Source organism: Malus sylvestris, chromosome 3, assembly GCF_916048215.2.
Source record: "Malus sylvestris chromosome 3, drMalSylv7.2, whole genome shotgun sequence".
NCBI classification, from domain to species: domain Eukaryota; kingdom Viridiplantae; phylum Streptophyta; class Magnoliopsida; order Rosales; family Rosaceae; genus Malus; species Malus sylvestris.
Window position 1 is genome coordinate 14,281,713 of NC_062262.1, and position 14,521 is coordinate 14,296,233.

The 14,521-nt window shown below is 36.8% G+C and overlaps 2 protein-coding genes, 3 long non-coding RNA genes and 1 pseudogene across 6 annotated transcripts in view; 1 reads left to right on the plus strand and 5 right to left on the minus strand.

Moving 5' to 3' along the window:
- Positions 1-2,110: 2,110 nt before the first annotated feature.
- LOC126615034 (uncharacterized) lies at positions 2,111-2,790 on the minus strand. The gene is made up of 2 exons (XR_007620619.1): positions 2,575-2,790; positions 2,111-2,420 (listed from the first exon to the last, which is right to left on the minus strand). It is a non-coding gene; the product is annotated as an uncharacterized LOC126615034 (long non-coding RNA).
- A 999-nt stretch (positions 2,791-3,789) lies between these two features.
- Positions 3,790-4,104, minus strand: LOC126615035 (uncharacterized). Its single transcript, XR_007620620.1, has 2 exons — positions 3,986-4,104; positions 3,790-3,912 (listed from the first exon to the last, which is right to left on the minus strand). It is a non-coding gene; the product is annotated as an uncharacterized LOC126615035 (long non-coding RNA).
- A 1,536-nt stretch (positions 4,105-5,640) lies between these two features.
- LOC126617003 (inactive beta-amylase 4, chloroplastic-like) lies at positions 5,641-7,312 on the minus strand (annotated as a pseudogene).
- A 5-nt stretch (positions 7,313-7,317) lies between these two features.
- Positions 7,318-8,664, minus strand: LOC126615031 (inactive beta-amylase 4, chloroplastic-like; the record flags this gene model as incomplete). Its single annotated transcript, XM_050282743.1, has 4 exons — positions 8,349-8,664; positions 8,188-8,241; positions 7,923-8,088; positions 7,318-7,328 (listed from the first exon to the last, which is right to left on the minus strand). Coding segments are annotated over exons 1-4 (249 nt in total), but the record flags the coding sequence as incomplete, so codon positions are not given.
- Positions 8,665-12,206: 3,542 nt separating this feature from the next.
- Positions 12,207-14,521, minus strand: part of LOC126615033 (uncharacterized) — an 84,969-nt gene continuing 82,654 nt past the window's right edge. For both annotated transcript variants that reach the window (XR_007620617.1, XR_007620618.1), the window contains exon 2: positions 12,207-12,746. This is a non-coding gene — a long non-coding RNA (uncharacterized LOC126615033). The remainder of the gene's footprint in view (positions 12,747-14,521) is intronic.
- The window catches only part of LOC126615020 (copper-transporting ATPase HMA4-like), an 86,165-nt gene continuing 84,320 nt past the window's right edge, over positions 12,677-14,521 (plus strand). Inside the window, exons 1-3 of the mRNA XM_050282735.1 lie at positions 12,677-12,924; positions 13,013-13,135; positions 13,302-13,406. Coding sequence (XP_050138692.1) covers positions 12,892-12,924; positions 13,013-13,135; positions 13,302-13,406 — 261 coding nt within the window. The 5' untranslated portion in view covers positions 12,677-12,891. The remainder of the gene's footprint in view (positions 12,925-13,012; positions 13,136-13,301; positions 13,407-14,521) is intronic.

A 14,521-nucleotide genomic window follows, 5' to 3' on the forward strand; every position in this document is an offset into this window, starting at 1 on the left:
GAAACACTAACATTCGGATCGGTAAGATACAAAACCAGTTCATCCTTTGGTGGCTTGTCTTTCTTCTTTTTTGTGAAGTTTTCCATCAGATGTTGAAACTCGCTTTCAGTTTCAGTTATATTGCCTCTACTCTGAAACTCTTCTTCGTGCGAGAAATGATAGAGTTTAAGGATTTGAACTCTATGTTTTAGTCCTTTAATTTCTTCTTTTGTAATGTTAATTTTATACAGCATATCAGCTAATGCAGGATCTTTCTTAGCTGATTTTTTAGCTATTATATCAACAATTGTTTTGAAGCTATAGGGTTCAATTGGCCGTCTCTCACTTGGCTAAGGCTTTTTCTTTTCTTTTGCCAGACTTTCTTCTTGGGTGATCACATAAAGATTTAATTTGCAAGCACATTCATCTTCTGACTCCGTGCTGCTTTCATCCGTTGATGATGTAAATAGCTCTTCGTCTTCAAGAACTGCAACTTCATTTTTGCTTTCATCAGAGTCAAACGAATTTATTATTAATTGGCATAATTGCTACTTTAGACCTTCATCTACATTGAGATTATTGATTTTTTTTCTTTCATTTGGCATTAAGGTCTCATATGTCCAACTTTTCCCACTTATAGCAAACAAAAGGTTTTTTATCTGATCCTTCCCCCCCCCCTTTTTGTTTGCGAGATTGGAACTTTCACTTGCAAAATGACTTGTAAGGTTTTGATGATTTATGGGGATTTTCGTTCGAGTATTTGTTGGAAAATTTTTTGGTTTTCCTAAAGGGTTTCTTGGAAGAAGGTTGTCCTTTAGGTGCAAAACCAAATTGTTCGTAGAAATCTCCCATTTCGTTTGATCCTAAGGTTCTTTGCTTATCAAGTTGCCTTTTCAACTTGATATCGTTACAAAGTGCTAGTCTTTCAGCACATATTTCATGTCAGTTCTCCATAGGTATACCTATCATAAGGTGTAACTCCTCCAAATTTTTCTCTTATCCTATTTCGCATATTTTCAGCGAATATTGGAGGTAAGCCAGAAATAAACTTTTCTTTCCAGAAATCAGCATTACAATCGGACTTAAGAAAGACTTTGGCATAGTAAACATCTTTATACCACCTAAAAAGGGACAAACTCGGGCATTTTAAGTTCATTAAGAGTTCTCTAAACCTATCTTGTTGTAGCTCAGTAGAGCCAACGAAATGTAGAGTAATGGTTTAGATTAAGGTATTCACATTATCTTCTTGAGCTACTATTTGTCCTTTGATTTCTCTTACCTTTGTGGTAGTAAAGATTTGTCTCTTTGCTTCTTCACTTAGGTGGAAATCCCACCATCCACGCAGTTGACCTATAAATCCTGCTATTATCGCCTGTGCAATGGCACTATCAAAATTTCCTTGTAATTTACTAGCGGATCAGAACATCATCATATGTCTCATAATGTTGATGACTTGATAATCTGTTTGTCCATCAATGTTCCATTCAACAATTGATCTTCCAGGCATCTGCAGTGCACCAAGAAAAGTAGGAAAATGTTTTACACACTCTCAATTTCTTACTTTGTATTGATTTTCTTTAGATATATTTATTTTGTCCTATAGTACTTATGCAAAGCAAACAAAATATTGTTGATTCGAATGGGTGATGTTTGATATTGATTCTTTAGCTATGCATTTTGATTTTGTTAAGTTCAGGTTCGTTTTGCGGAAAGGTTACTTTGCTGCTCACGTGGTGGCTTCATTTGCTACCAAGCATGGTGGTGAGTTCCCTTGGAATGAGATTGGCCTGGATTTTTTATACTATTTTTACAGCTGATGCAAACCTTGTCAATCGGCTTTAATAAATTTCCATATTTTCGATAAAACAAAAAAAAAAATCCATCTTTTCGACAAAAAAAATAAAAATAAATAAATCAAAACAAATTAAGGAGTAAATAAATAGTGATAATATATGAATATTTATCATTCAATAGAAAATGATAGAAAGTACACCAATGAGTAATCACTACAGGGCAACGGGATCATAACTAGGGCTAGGCACAGGTCGGGCCGGGCCCAAATTTGAAGGAACCAGCGCTACCCGTTTTAAAATGTAATGGACAGTTCAAGACGGGTCCACGGGTCCAATTACATATTTTTTTGGGTCTGACATTGGGTTGCTTTTTATATTATCAACAACACACATTTACATTTACAATAGAGAGGCCCACATACAATACAAACACAACAACAAAAGTATGGATCTCTGAAGAACAACTACACCAAGCCCAATAGAAAAAACCCTAACAGCCTGCATCCTCTGCCGCTGCTGCCATCAGAAGGACCCCCAAACTCGAACTAGTAGCCTGAAATCAAGCCAAATCGAGCCCCCAAAGTGGATAAAAAGAAGACTTCAACAAGTCCTGCAAGATCCTTCACAACATGATTTTCCAAAGCGAAACTAATATCAAAACCAAAACCAATTAAATCCAGAAAATTTAGAAATTATATCCCTAAATTCAGTAACCCAAAAATTTCAAAAATCCTAATTCCAAAGTCCTAAATCCTTGAACTCAGAAATTCAAATAATTCAAAAACCCTAATTTAGAAATTACCTTAATTTGAGAGAAGATGACATGATATTTCGAATCGCATGATGATGGTGGTGTTTTCGACAGCGGTGATGGGTGGTCACGTTTGGGAGAAGAGTCAGGAGACGATGGCGATGGTGGTGTTCACAAGAGGACTCAACTCGAGTGGGAGAGGGGACTGAGAATCAAGAGGGAGGACTCGGGAGGACTCGGGAGAGTCTTCGAGAAAGATGTGATGTGTGTAAGATTTGAGTGTGTGTGTGTGTGTGTGTGTGTGATTTGAGTGTGTGCATGAGGTTTATTGCATACGGTTCGGGCCAAAGGCCCATGACTTAAGAAAATTGGATCCGGCCCGCCCCTTTGTTTACTTGGACCCACCCCGCCCTGCTCTCTAGGAGCAACTGTTGCGGTATCCAGCTGTAAGTTCAGCAGTTGTGCTATCGTCTGGTACCATCAATATATTCCACCAATTTTAGCTGCCAATAGAATAGAAGTTTGCTTATTTTCTTGATATTTCTTCAGAATGTTAGCTGCCTTTGCAAGAATATCATATGCATGATGGAGAAACCTACCACTGTACCATTCATATAACGAGTCAAGCCATTTATTGTATGATAAAGAACTTACTGCAGTTTCTTAATTGTCCTTATTTTAATTTTCCACTTATACTCCATAATTGTCCCTAGTTTACTAACCAGCACATTGTATGTTGGTTCGGAGAATGCACTGTCCCAAATAGTTCAACTTGTTGAAGCTCCACAGCTTACCAGAGCACTTGTTCAGAAACTAGCTGACCAGGTTCAAAGTTTTTTGTTCCAACGGTGAGTTTTTTTGTTCAATCCTCAAACTTTCAATATCGCATTACTGCTTCGTATAAGATAAATTAATGAGTACTTTTTTTCAGCGAGTGAAGTTTTATGTGCTTTTTTCCGTCATACTTTTACCAAAAAACAAACTAAAACTGAAAATTGGATATGGACAAGTATTCAAAGCATTGAGCTGCATCTGACTGTCAGCAGGAGATGATTTTTCTTAATGAAAATGCCTTTCTTGATTTAAAAGATCAGGTGCCTACTTCTAGGAGTCGCTTTTTTTCTTATCATCTTGTAAGGTTTCTTGTCATTTCATTTCCTTTATACGTCTTTGGCTTCTTTCCTTTTCTTTTGCCTAGTTTCCGCTTTGAGGTTTTTATCCAATAACTTTTTTGAGTTTTTTTTCTTTTGCCTAGCACACCGCGTATTATGACAATATTTCAATTGCATAGTCGATTCTTTTTTCTTTCTTAAATCAGGTTGTCATCGTAGCATTTTTGACATGGCTTGGATGGTTCATCCCTGGAGAATTTGGTCTTTTCCCCGAAAACTGAATACCAAAAGGCATGGATAAATTCGAGCTGGCATTACAGTTCGGTATCTCAATGTTAGTGGTTGCTTACCCTTGTGCCTTGGGACTAGCAACCCCTACAGTGGTAATGGTTGCAACAGGGAAACGCTCTGCGTCGATTCTGGTCATTTCATATTATCCCCTATGCTACCAGCATACACTGTGTTAACGTTCCGTAACAAGTTATGCACTTTATTCCTGACCAGTAAAACGCTCTGCCTCGGTTCGATCAATGTTTAGGCTCTTCACATAAAACTAAATAAAATCTATGTAATTGGGTATTTGGAGGATGTTCTTTATGCATATATTGGGATTGAACATGCTGTTAGGTTTTGAACTTGCACGTATCATTATAAGGATATCGAAACGTGGTTTAAACCAATTAGGAGTCATGACCATGCTAATGGTTGAGGTTTTATTTTAGTTATTGTGTATATGTACAAATATATGTATGCAGTATATTGAAATGTTGTGGACTGATGAAAGATTCAGACTGAATGAGCTTGGTATTATAAGCATTCCATTGAAGCTAAACAAAATCTTGACAATGGTGGACTACTCTGATTAGTGGGAGCTTGGAAACAGAGATTTATATTTGTTTCGGTATTTGTGTCATGCATAAGTTATTTTGGGAGATATGATTGTATAAGTTCATGTACAAGATTTTCTTAGGTTCATTTTTTTGAAATAATTTATGGTTGATATGCAAAGGGATTAATTTGATTCAATACATTGATTAAGGATATGATCAATGATAATTCAAGTGGGAGAATGTTAATTAGGACTCTATTGAATTGTCACTAAGCATAATAAGGACAATTAAACGTGGAATTAATTAATTAATGACAAAAACTACCAAATGTTAGACCTATAAATGGTTAGTCTTCAACAAGGATCACAAACCACATATCTTACATATAACATTGCAAGAGTTGGGATGAGGAAAGAGATCAACCATACCTGAGGACCGTATCGATCAAGCAGAAAAGACAGCAACACCAAGAGAGTCTACTCACTAAGGAACCTGATGTCAAAACCCTAGCGATAGTTCTAGATCTTATTTTGACGTAATCTTCCTATGAGCAGGGACACCTCCTATATAGACTTATAACCCAACTGCATGTCAACTATCGTGGGATCGTTGAAGCCTAAAAAAACTTCCACATTCATTAGTTGTTAAACCACAACTAATGCACACACTTAGTGTCCTACAAACAAGGGATTTTATCCTCCAAATAGTTCTTGTCATTAATTAATTAATTCCACGTTTAGTTGTCCTTATTATGCTCAATGACAATTCAATAGAGTCCAAACACATGCAACTATTATTTCATAGTTGGAATCTGTCTCATATGACCCTTTGGTCTTGATGGCTGTATGCACCTTGTCCATGTCACCAAGCCGAACTTGCCAAGTTTTAAATCCCCATTTCTTGTAGATGACAGCTCTCACTGAAGGAGAGTTCTCTTTACCCCAACTCCTTTTTTTTAATAACAAGGATAATAATTGTTTCGTTCTTTTTGGGGTTTTTGTTCTTTCCAAAATTAAAAGCTGAACAAACTTCTACACATGCCCTTGACAAAAAATTATAGGGCAGTGAGGCTGCTCCTCTAGGTAGTGTAATAAACTTACCGGTAAGTTGGGGTTTTTTGGCTGCTTTACCAATTTGTGCTCATCTTTTTAACAAAAGGAACGAAGTTACTCCAATTTTCAGCCCTAAAGATCTTATCATTCTTAAAACTTAGAATCTTACGGAACATGCAAAGCAGCTCCATGACGAGACAAAAGTGAAGCAACAGGATCATAAGCATCTCTAACAGCAGTGTTGTAGTATCCTGCTGTAAGTTCAGCAGGGTGTGCTACGGCCTGTTACCACCAATATATTCCACCAATTTTAGCCGCCAATACAATTGAAGTTTGCTTGTTTTCTTGATATTTCTTCAGAATGTTAGCTGCCTTTGCAAGAATATTATCTGCATGATGGAGCAACCTACCACTGTACCATTCCTACAACGAGTCAAGCCACTGTCAGATCTACTAAGCTCCACCGTGTTTTCCAATAAGTTTAATCATGTTATGCCCAGTATCACATGATAAAGAACCATAATATAATTTAATTTTCCACTTATACTCCATAATTGTCCTTTGTTTACTAACAAGTACATCCTATGATGATTTTTTTTTCTCTCTAGAAAGACAAGCATCAATGCATTTCATTCTTAATCAAATTGCATTAACTTAGTGCAATTTCTTAAAAACCCGTTCACTTGTCATGTCTTCATACTAAATCATTAAAACATATCTACTTTTTAATCATGTTGCGTAAGAGTAGTGAAGACTTAAGTAGCAAACAGTCTGGAAGTACAACCCCTAGAAGCAAATAGAGTTAGTTATAAGAAAAGTTCCAGTAAAGACCAGTGTATTAAAAGCGTGAGGCATGGGCGTGGCGTCCGAGGGGAAGCCCAGCCTAGGCGTGAGGCGAAGCCTCACGGGACCTAAATTTTTTAATATATGCACTGAGCGTACACATATATTATATTAAAAATAAAAAGATTATTAATCAATAATCACCCTGAGCACACACATATATTATAAATATATATATATACACACATATATATACATATATTATATTATATATGCATAAAATAGAGGATGAAAAGCACAATGAGCACACATATAACAATGCACGCAAACAATACACACATCCATTATATAAAAAATAAAAATCAGAAAAAAGGCATAGAGACAAAAGTGCAAGGAAGAGGTATGAGGCAGTTAAAATCCTACCCAAAATTTGGGTTTGGGAGTAAAGAAAAAAAAAAAAAAAAAAAACTCACTGAGGTGCGCCTAGGCGGCTCCGCCAAAGCCTTTCGCCCACTCCAGCAAAACTGAGGTGTTAGCCATGGTGCCCAGCCTCAAGGGCGCCCTAGGCACGCCTCAAGGCGAGTTTTTTTAAAACATTGGTAAAGACTGAAAATATATCTTGCAGGCCCATATTATTTACATGCACCTACACAGAAATGTTGCATGGCTAAAGAAACACAACTTCAATTCAGCGTTTGCATTTTACTTTAAGTGGTAGTTCGAGGATGAAATGTGCATGAACAGAACGATAAAAGCAATTATGTCATGCAAGTTACACAAGGCTTTAGCTATTCAGAAATTTTTCATGGGAAATAATTACGCAAGCTGCTTTCATCAGTTTCATACAAGGAAAAAACACCCATAATCAGAAACAAAACTTTCCTCTCCCTCTCCAAAGATAGGAACTTCAGATGGGAGACTGTTGTAACAGCCAGCCTTTTGTGGTCCCTTCTCTTCCCACTGAGGTTTTCCTTCCTTGCGTGCAGCCAACTTAAGGTCTCCCATCACCAAAAGGATGTGCAGGATATCTGTGTCAGCAATGTAACAATGTTGCATAAGAAATCATTGGACTGGCTTCATACTCGTAGTTCTAGTGTAACTGTAACATACTTAAGTTCACCAGAAGGACCAAGACCAACACTAATTTATTCTATTACAATTCTGATTAAGAATTCAAATTTCTTAGCAAAACTTGACATGAAATCTTCATAACAATGGAGGGCAGTCCGTCCACAAAAGAGAGGAACATGGTCAACTCCCAGTGTAAGATAATCATCATTGGAAAATCCATTTTGGTCCCAATAATATATATGTTTATTCTGATCACCAATCTGGGAGGAAAAAAAGAAGAGGTCAACGTGTTTATCTAGATTCAAGATTCAAACTGATAGGTGTGTAATGAAGGCCAAACTATAGTTTTCTTTCACATCCCCTTGCATTGATAAACTTTTTAAGCACATCAAAGCTAAAATCAAGTATGCTAATGGGGAACACAGTACCATAGCACATTGTAGAGCACGAAACTGAAGAAACATTGATATTATCTATAGTCATCCAAATGGGTTATGATTCTTTTGCTAGAAGAAGAGTTAGACAAGGCAACATGCAACTTCAAACCCAACCTGAGTCAGAAACCAGTTTGAAAATCTCTTCATATAGAGACCAATCATATGCAAGAGGAGAGAAACGCTCTACGATTCCCCACCAAACCTCAACTGCAATTCCGTGGACACATGCCAACTTGAGTGCTTTTAGAGCTACAGTTAAGGCCTTGATTCTGAAACAACAGTAAATCGAGCAACATGTAAGGAGTTTCTGTCTTACTTGAAAGGACACTAAATTAAAAAAATAATTTTAGAAACATTTTAAAATGTATATTTACATAAGTTGAATTGGGAAGAGATCAAAATAGTTAGCTGCAACCTTGTAGCTAATCATACTCTGTCGTTTAAAAGAGTATAACAATTAAATTAAGAATGAAAATGCATCATAGCCTCATCAACAGAAAGTCATAATAAAACTTACTTCCTAATCCTTGGATGCCCCACCATCAATACAGAAGGCATCGACAGGCATCATCACATATATGGGAATTCTATTATCTCAGGAAGATGGCAATATCGAGGACCTCGATTTCTCTTGTGCATACTTACTACAAGCAACAAATCATCTAATTATCACACAGACACATTTATACCATCCCATTGAACATTCGAAAGCAATAAACTAGCTCAGAAACTTCTCGTCAAATAGATTAAAAGTTCGCATCTAAATTTTATTGTTCGGAATTTATCAGCAACCCAACTGAACATAGTCAAGTATTCACTTCAGTAAACTCTAGAGAACCTCCAAAATTTTATAAATTTTCGTGCGCTTTCTCGGGAACCAAACAGACCGTGCAACTCAAAAGAAAACGGGAAAAAAACCGTAATTGTGTGAGATAAAGCTGAGAATACTGTTTCTGGCGAGGGATTGGCTGCAGCGAGTAAAGAGGCCTTTTTTAAAGACGGGAAGGGTCGAAACGTTTCGGAGGAGGTTTCGGCGGTCAGCCTTGTCGTCGAAACTGACTTCTCTGAAGCAGAAGAAGCTCCTCCTCACTTTTGTGCATTTGTGGACGACTGCCATTGTCCTCCATTGCCATCGATCACAGAGAATCTCTCAGCGATAGAGAGAGCAAATCCCAGTGTGTGTAATTTGCATTTGCAACTGAAATGTACTGACTGACTTTCTCGTCGACACACTTATTTCTACTTCTCAGACATCACTTATTAATTTATGTCATTTAACTGTTTCAATTGATTGACAATTGGGAAATAATAGAGGTGTGTGAAAGATAAAATGGGTGTGTTGATATCACCATCCAAAGGTTATCTTTGTATGTATTTTTTAATTGTGAAAAGATATTTGGATTAGGATAATATCAGTTAACTAAATTTTTAAACTAAATTTGCAAATATGCTACCAATAAAAAATAAACATTTTGATTTGATTCCTAATTTTCAAGTATTGAGTTACGAATTAGCTAGCCCTTTAAATTTCATGTTTGTTAGTAAGCACGCAAAAGTCGAGAACTGGGTGAACGCTTAAGTTGGTTCTCCCCCATGAACCTAATAGAAGGATGATTCCATTGCTTGGGAACCTCCTGATATTCGTTGGTATAAGCTTAATGTTGATGGTTCAAGATTGGTGCGGGTGGAGTTCTCCGTCAATTTGGGACAAGGAGATTTGCTTGCTATCACTTTGTTCCAACAAAATCTGGTTAATAGCTATTATCCTCTTGATACTTGATATAATTGTGAGCAAATGCAAAACATAGATGAGTCAATTGGTTAGATGTGAGCTCATTAGTTGCCAGATTGGAGTTTTAATATGGATCATTAGTTGCCAGATTGGAGTTTTAATATGGACTCAACAGCTTTGTCTTCAATAACCCCCCATGCAACCTGCCTGGATTGGATCAACTCTTGCAGATGGTTTTCTTGGCGTTGCTAAGCTGCGTTTTGCGTGTGGATGTTTTACGTTAGGTTCTTCAAATTTCTTCATTTGAATGGAACTAAGATCGATTTCCTTCTTATAAGAACAAGCAAAGTCCAAATATTTGAAATTTGATCGATTTCCTTCTCTCGTTACTTACTCTTAGTAATCACACAAAAAAAAAAGGAAAGAAACACTCCTTCATTGGACACAGACATAAGCTAAATTCTCAATGTGTATGTAGTCATCAACAACTCATTATGTAAATCTAACACCCTTGTATATGTAATCTCAACCTAAGACGTTTGAGAGGAAATTTGAGAGATTTCGTAGTGTATTATAAGCATCTACAAATCTCAAATTTGCCTATGATATTTTGAGGGAATTGAATCAAAATTTTATATGGAATCTCTACTAATCAATTTTAACTTCATAAAAATCCCTGGATTTATAAATCTATTAAAATCTCTCAAATTCCCAATTGAATAGTTAGGAGAGAGAGAGAAAGTTAAACTTTTGATAAACATTAAAAGCTATAAATTACATTGTTTGTGGGCTCCTAGCAAAGAAAAAGGGTTTGAGTTGTTAAATTCAGAAGAAGAAAAAATAAATTAGAATATCTGAATTTAAGCTAAAATAGTTAGCTAGAATCGTCAAAAATGATGGCTGGCTGAATTAACATTTAGGTCATTTGGCTAGCTATAATTAGTCTGCATAGTACAAGAATTTGAAGACTCTTGTGAAGAATTTGGACATTGAAGTTATATTAAGAATATACAAAGGTGAGGAAGGTGGTGGGGTGTCCCCTCCAAGTGGCGTGGCGGCAGCATGCATTGGGCACCCAATGATCCTCGTGCCAATCTAAAGTAGTACGACACTAATATATGATAGTGATGCAATTCCATATTTGTTGTTTAGTAATATCAAATTAGCAATTGTAATCCAAATTTCAATAAAACGGAAAATAATTATCGATCAACATGTCATATGTTTCTTCTTTATTATTTGGGCAAGACAACCCAAATAAAACTAAAGATATACCTCATAATGAATTATAAAATACTAAAAGAAACCTAAAAAATTGATCAATAATACATAATATCTGTACTACTAAAAAAACTCATATTGGCCCATTCCAAGCCCATGTTAAACCTAGAGACCCTGCACGACCTGCCGTGCCAAGCACAGCTCCATGGGCTAGCCCTAACTATAACTTAAAAGCTTGAATTATACATGATAAAATTTCTAAACTAAGTTCAAAATAAGAATTAAGTACCAACAAAGCAACAACCTAAAGAACCATTATTTATCACAGACCGCGTGCCTGTTGGAGTAATCCTTCCGGGCTACAAAGATGAGATGTTGGGTTATCACCATCCATCGTTTCTAAGCCGCTTTAATAAGATATTTAGTGTTTGAACTTGGTAGAATAGATACATTTGTAATCAAGCCAATGTCTAAGAAACCTTAATTATCAGTCTGGACAATGAACAAAATTCCAGTCAGAACCTTATAACTTATAATCTTACGAAACATGCAAAGCAGCTCCATGACGGGACACAATTGAAGCAACGGGATTATATCCATCTCTAAGAGCAATGTTGCAGTATCCAGCTGTAAGTTCAGCAAGCTGTGCCATCTCTGGTACCACCAACATATTCCACCAATTTTAGCCGCCAATAGAATAGATGTTTGCTTATTTTCTTGATATTTCTTCAGAATGTTAGCTGCCTTTGCAAGAATATCATCTTCATGATGGAGCAACCTACCACTGTACCATTCGTACAACGAGTCAAGCCATGTATTGCATGATAAAGAACTTACTGCAGTTTCTTAATTGTCCTTATTTTAATTTTCCAATTATACTCCATAGTTGTCCCTAGTTTACTAACCAACACATTGTATGTTGGTTCGGAGACTGCACTGTCCCAAATAGTTCAACTCGTTGAAGCTCCACAGCTTACCAGAGCACTTGTTCAGAAACTAGCTGACCAGATTCAAAGTTTTTTGTTCCAACAGTGGGTTTTTTTTAATCCTCAAATTTTCCATATTGCATTACTGCTTCGTGTAAGATAAATTAATGAGTACTTTTTTTGAGCGAGTAAAGTTTTATGTGCTTTTTTCCTTCATACTTTTACCAAAAAGCAATCTAAAACTGAAAATTGGATATGGACAAGTATTCAAAGCATTGAGCTGCATCTGACAGTCAGCAGGAGATGATTTTTCTTAATGAAAAAGCCGTTCTTCATTTAAAAGATCAGCAGCCTATTTCTAGGGGTTGCTTTTCTTTTTATCATCTCGTAAAGTTTCTTGTCATTTCATTTCCTTTATGTCTTTGGCTTCTTTCCTTTTCTTTTGCCTATTTTTCCGCTTTGAGGTTTTTATCCAATAACTTTTTTGAGTTTTTTTTCTTTTGCCTAGCACACCGTGTATTATGACAATATTTCAATTGCATAGTCGATTCTTTTTTCTTTCTTACATCAGGTTGTCATTGTAGCATTTTTGACATGGCTTGGATGGTTCATCCCTGGAGAATTTGTTCTTTTCCCCAAAAACTGGATACCAAAAGGCATGGATAAATTTGAGCTGGCATTACAGTTCGGTCTCTCAGAGTTAGTGGTTGCTTACACTTGTTCCTTGGGACTAGCAACCCCTACGGTGGTAATGGTTGCAACAGGGAAACGCTCTGCCTCGGTTCTAGTCATTTCATATTATCCCCTATGCTACCAGCATACATTGTGTTAACATTCAGTATTATAACAAGTTACGCACTTCATTCCTGACCAGTAAAACGCTCTGCCTCGGTTCAATCAACGTTTAGGCTCTTGACATAGAACTAAATACAATCTATGTCATTGGGTATGGAGGATGTTCTTTATGCATATATTGGGATTGAACATGCAACTATTATTTCATAGTTGGAATCTGTCTCATATGACCCTTTGGTCTGGACGATTGATGGCTGTATGCACCTTGTCCATGTCAAAAAGCCGAACTCGCCAAGTTTCAAAATCCCCATTTCTTGTAGGTGACAGCTCTAACTGAAGGAGAGTTCTCTTTACCCCAACTCCTTTTTTTATAACAAAGCTAATAATTGTTTCGTTCTTTTTGGGGTTTATGTTCTTTCCAAAATTAAAAGCTGAACAAACGGTTTCTAAGTCATGAAGGTTGATATGTTTCATAGCATTTAACACTTTGTTGGTGTCTGGACGTTTATGGACATGTTTGATCCTTGGAGGTGAAAACGGTTGTTTTTTATGAAACAGGGACTCTGACAGTTGGGAAACTCGTAGTAGTTGATGATGTGCCTCTTCTCCAATTACTCAATGGAGGAGTTCTGTGCTGTGCTATTGCCACAAAGGTTGGTGCTTATGTTTCAAATTTGTACATGAAAAGTTTAATTTGCGTATTAAAAAAGTTGGAGTGTTTGCAGAGTTATGCTACAGATGAGACCACTCATTGTTATTATGCTGTCGAAAATTATTTTGTCAATCATGCTACCATGCTTCTATTTGAGAAATATGTAGGCAAATAGTGAACACCCAATGGCAAAATCGGTGCTGGAGCATGCTAAGAGGCAGCTAAAGACATTTGGATCAACTAAGCATGTGATGGAGGCTAAGGACTTTGAGGTGCACGCAGGAGCTGGCGTTAGTGGAAGAGTTGGCGACAAAATGGTTTTGGCTGGGAACAACTGGCACATATGCGGGAAAACAATGTCCAGGTTGGTCCTGAGGTTGACAAGTATGTTTCAGAACATGAGAATCTGGCTCGAACGTGTGTGTTGGTTGCCATCGATGGAAAGATTGCTGGGTCATTTTCTGTAACTGATCCAGTGAAGCCAGAGGCTGCAAGAGTCATCTCTTATCTTCACTTGATGAACATTACAAGCATCATGGTTACTGCTGATAACTGGGCTGCAGGAGCAGCCATTGCGAAGGAGGTTGGCATTGATAAGGTGTCTGCTGAGACGGTTCCACCAGGAAAAGATGATAGAATAAGAATTACAGGTACGATTATAGAATAGTTACAGGGGTGGTGCGAATGAATTACAATTACCCAGCTCTACAAGTAATTTTATTCTGGTTTTGAGCGCAGATTAAGGATTACTAAATTATATTTCAAATGACTTGTCTAGTGTGAACTAATGTCTTATAGAAATCTTCACACTCATTTTTCTATATCAAGTTTGTTTCCGACTTGATATGTGATTGCAATCTATCAAACATAGCGTTTTCAGACTTATTAAATTGGATTTGGATGCAGATGAAAGGAATGCCGGTGGCAATGGTGGGAGATGGAATCAATAACTCCCCGCCTTTAGTTGCAGCAGATGTTGGCATGGCAATTGAAGCCGCTGATATAGTTCTGATGAAGTGCTGTATCCAGATGTAAATTCTGTTGGATATATGTCAACAATCTGTGATAATTTATATATGCTAATAAATAATAAATGCGATAAGAATTAACAGAATATAATCTAGAATACGAATTATAAAAACAGACAACTTGAAGATCGAGGCTTGCGTACCGCAATGTCCTTGAAACAGAAATTTCGTCCCTACTCTGTGCTTGTAGTTCTACGGATGTCTGCTTCACCAGGATTCAACGATCAAGTTAAAATTCCAGCACCTGAAAATTTAACTTCTGGCGAATTTAGTGTGGTTCTCTCAGTAAGTAAGAAGGTTTAGGAATGTAGAAGATGAAGTTGATTATTTTCTGTATACTAAATGCCATGCAGATAGAT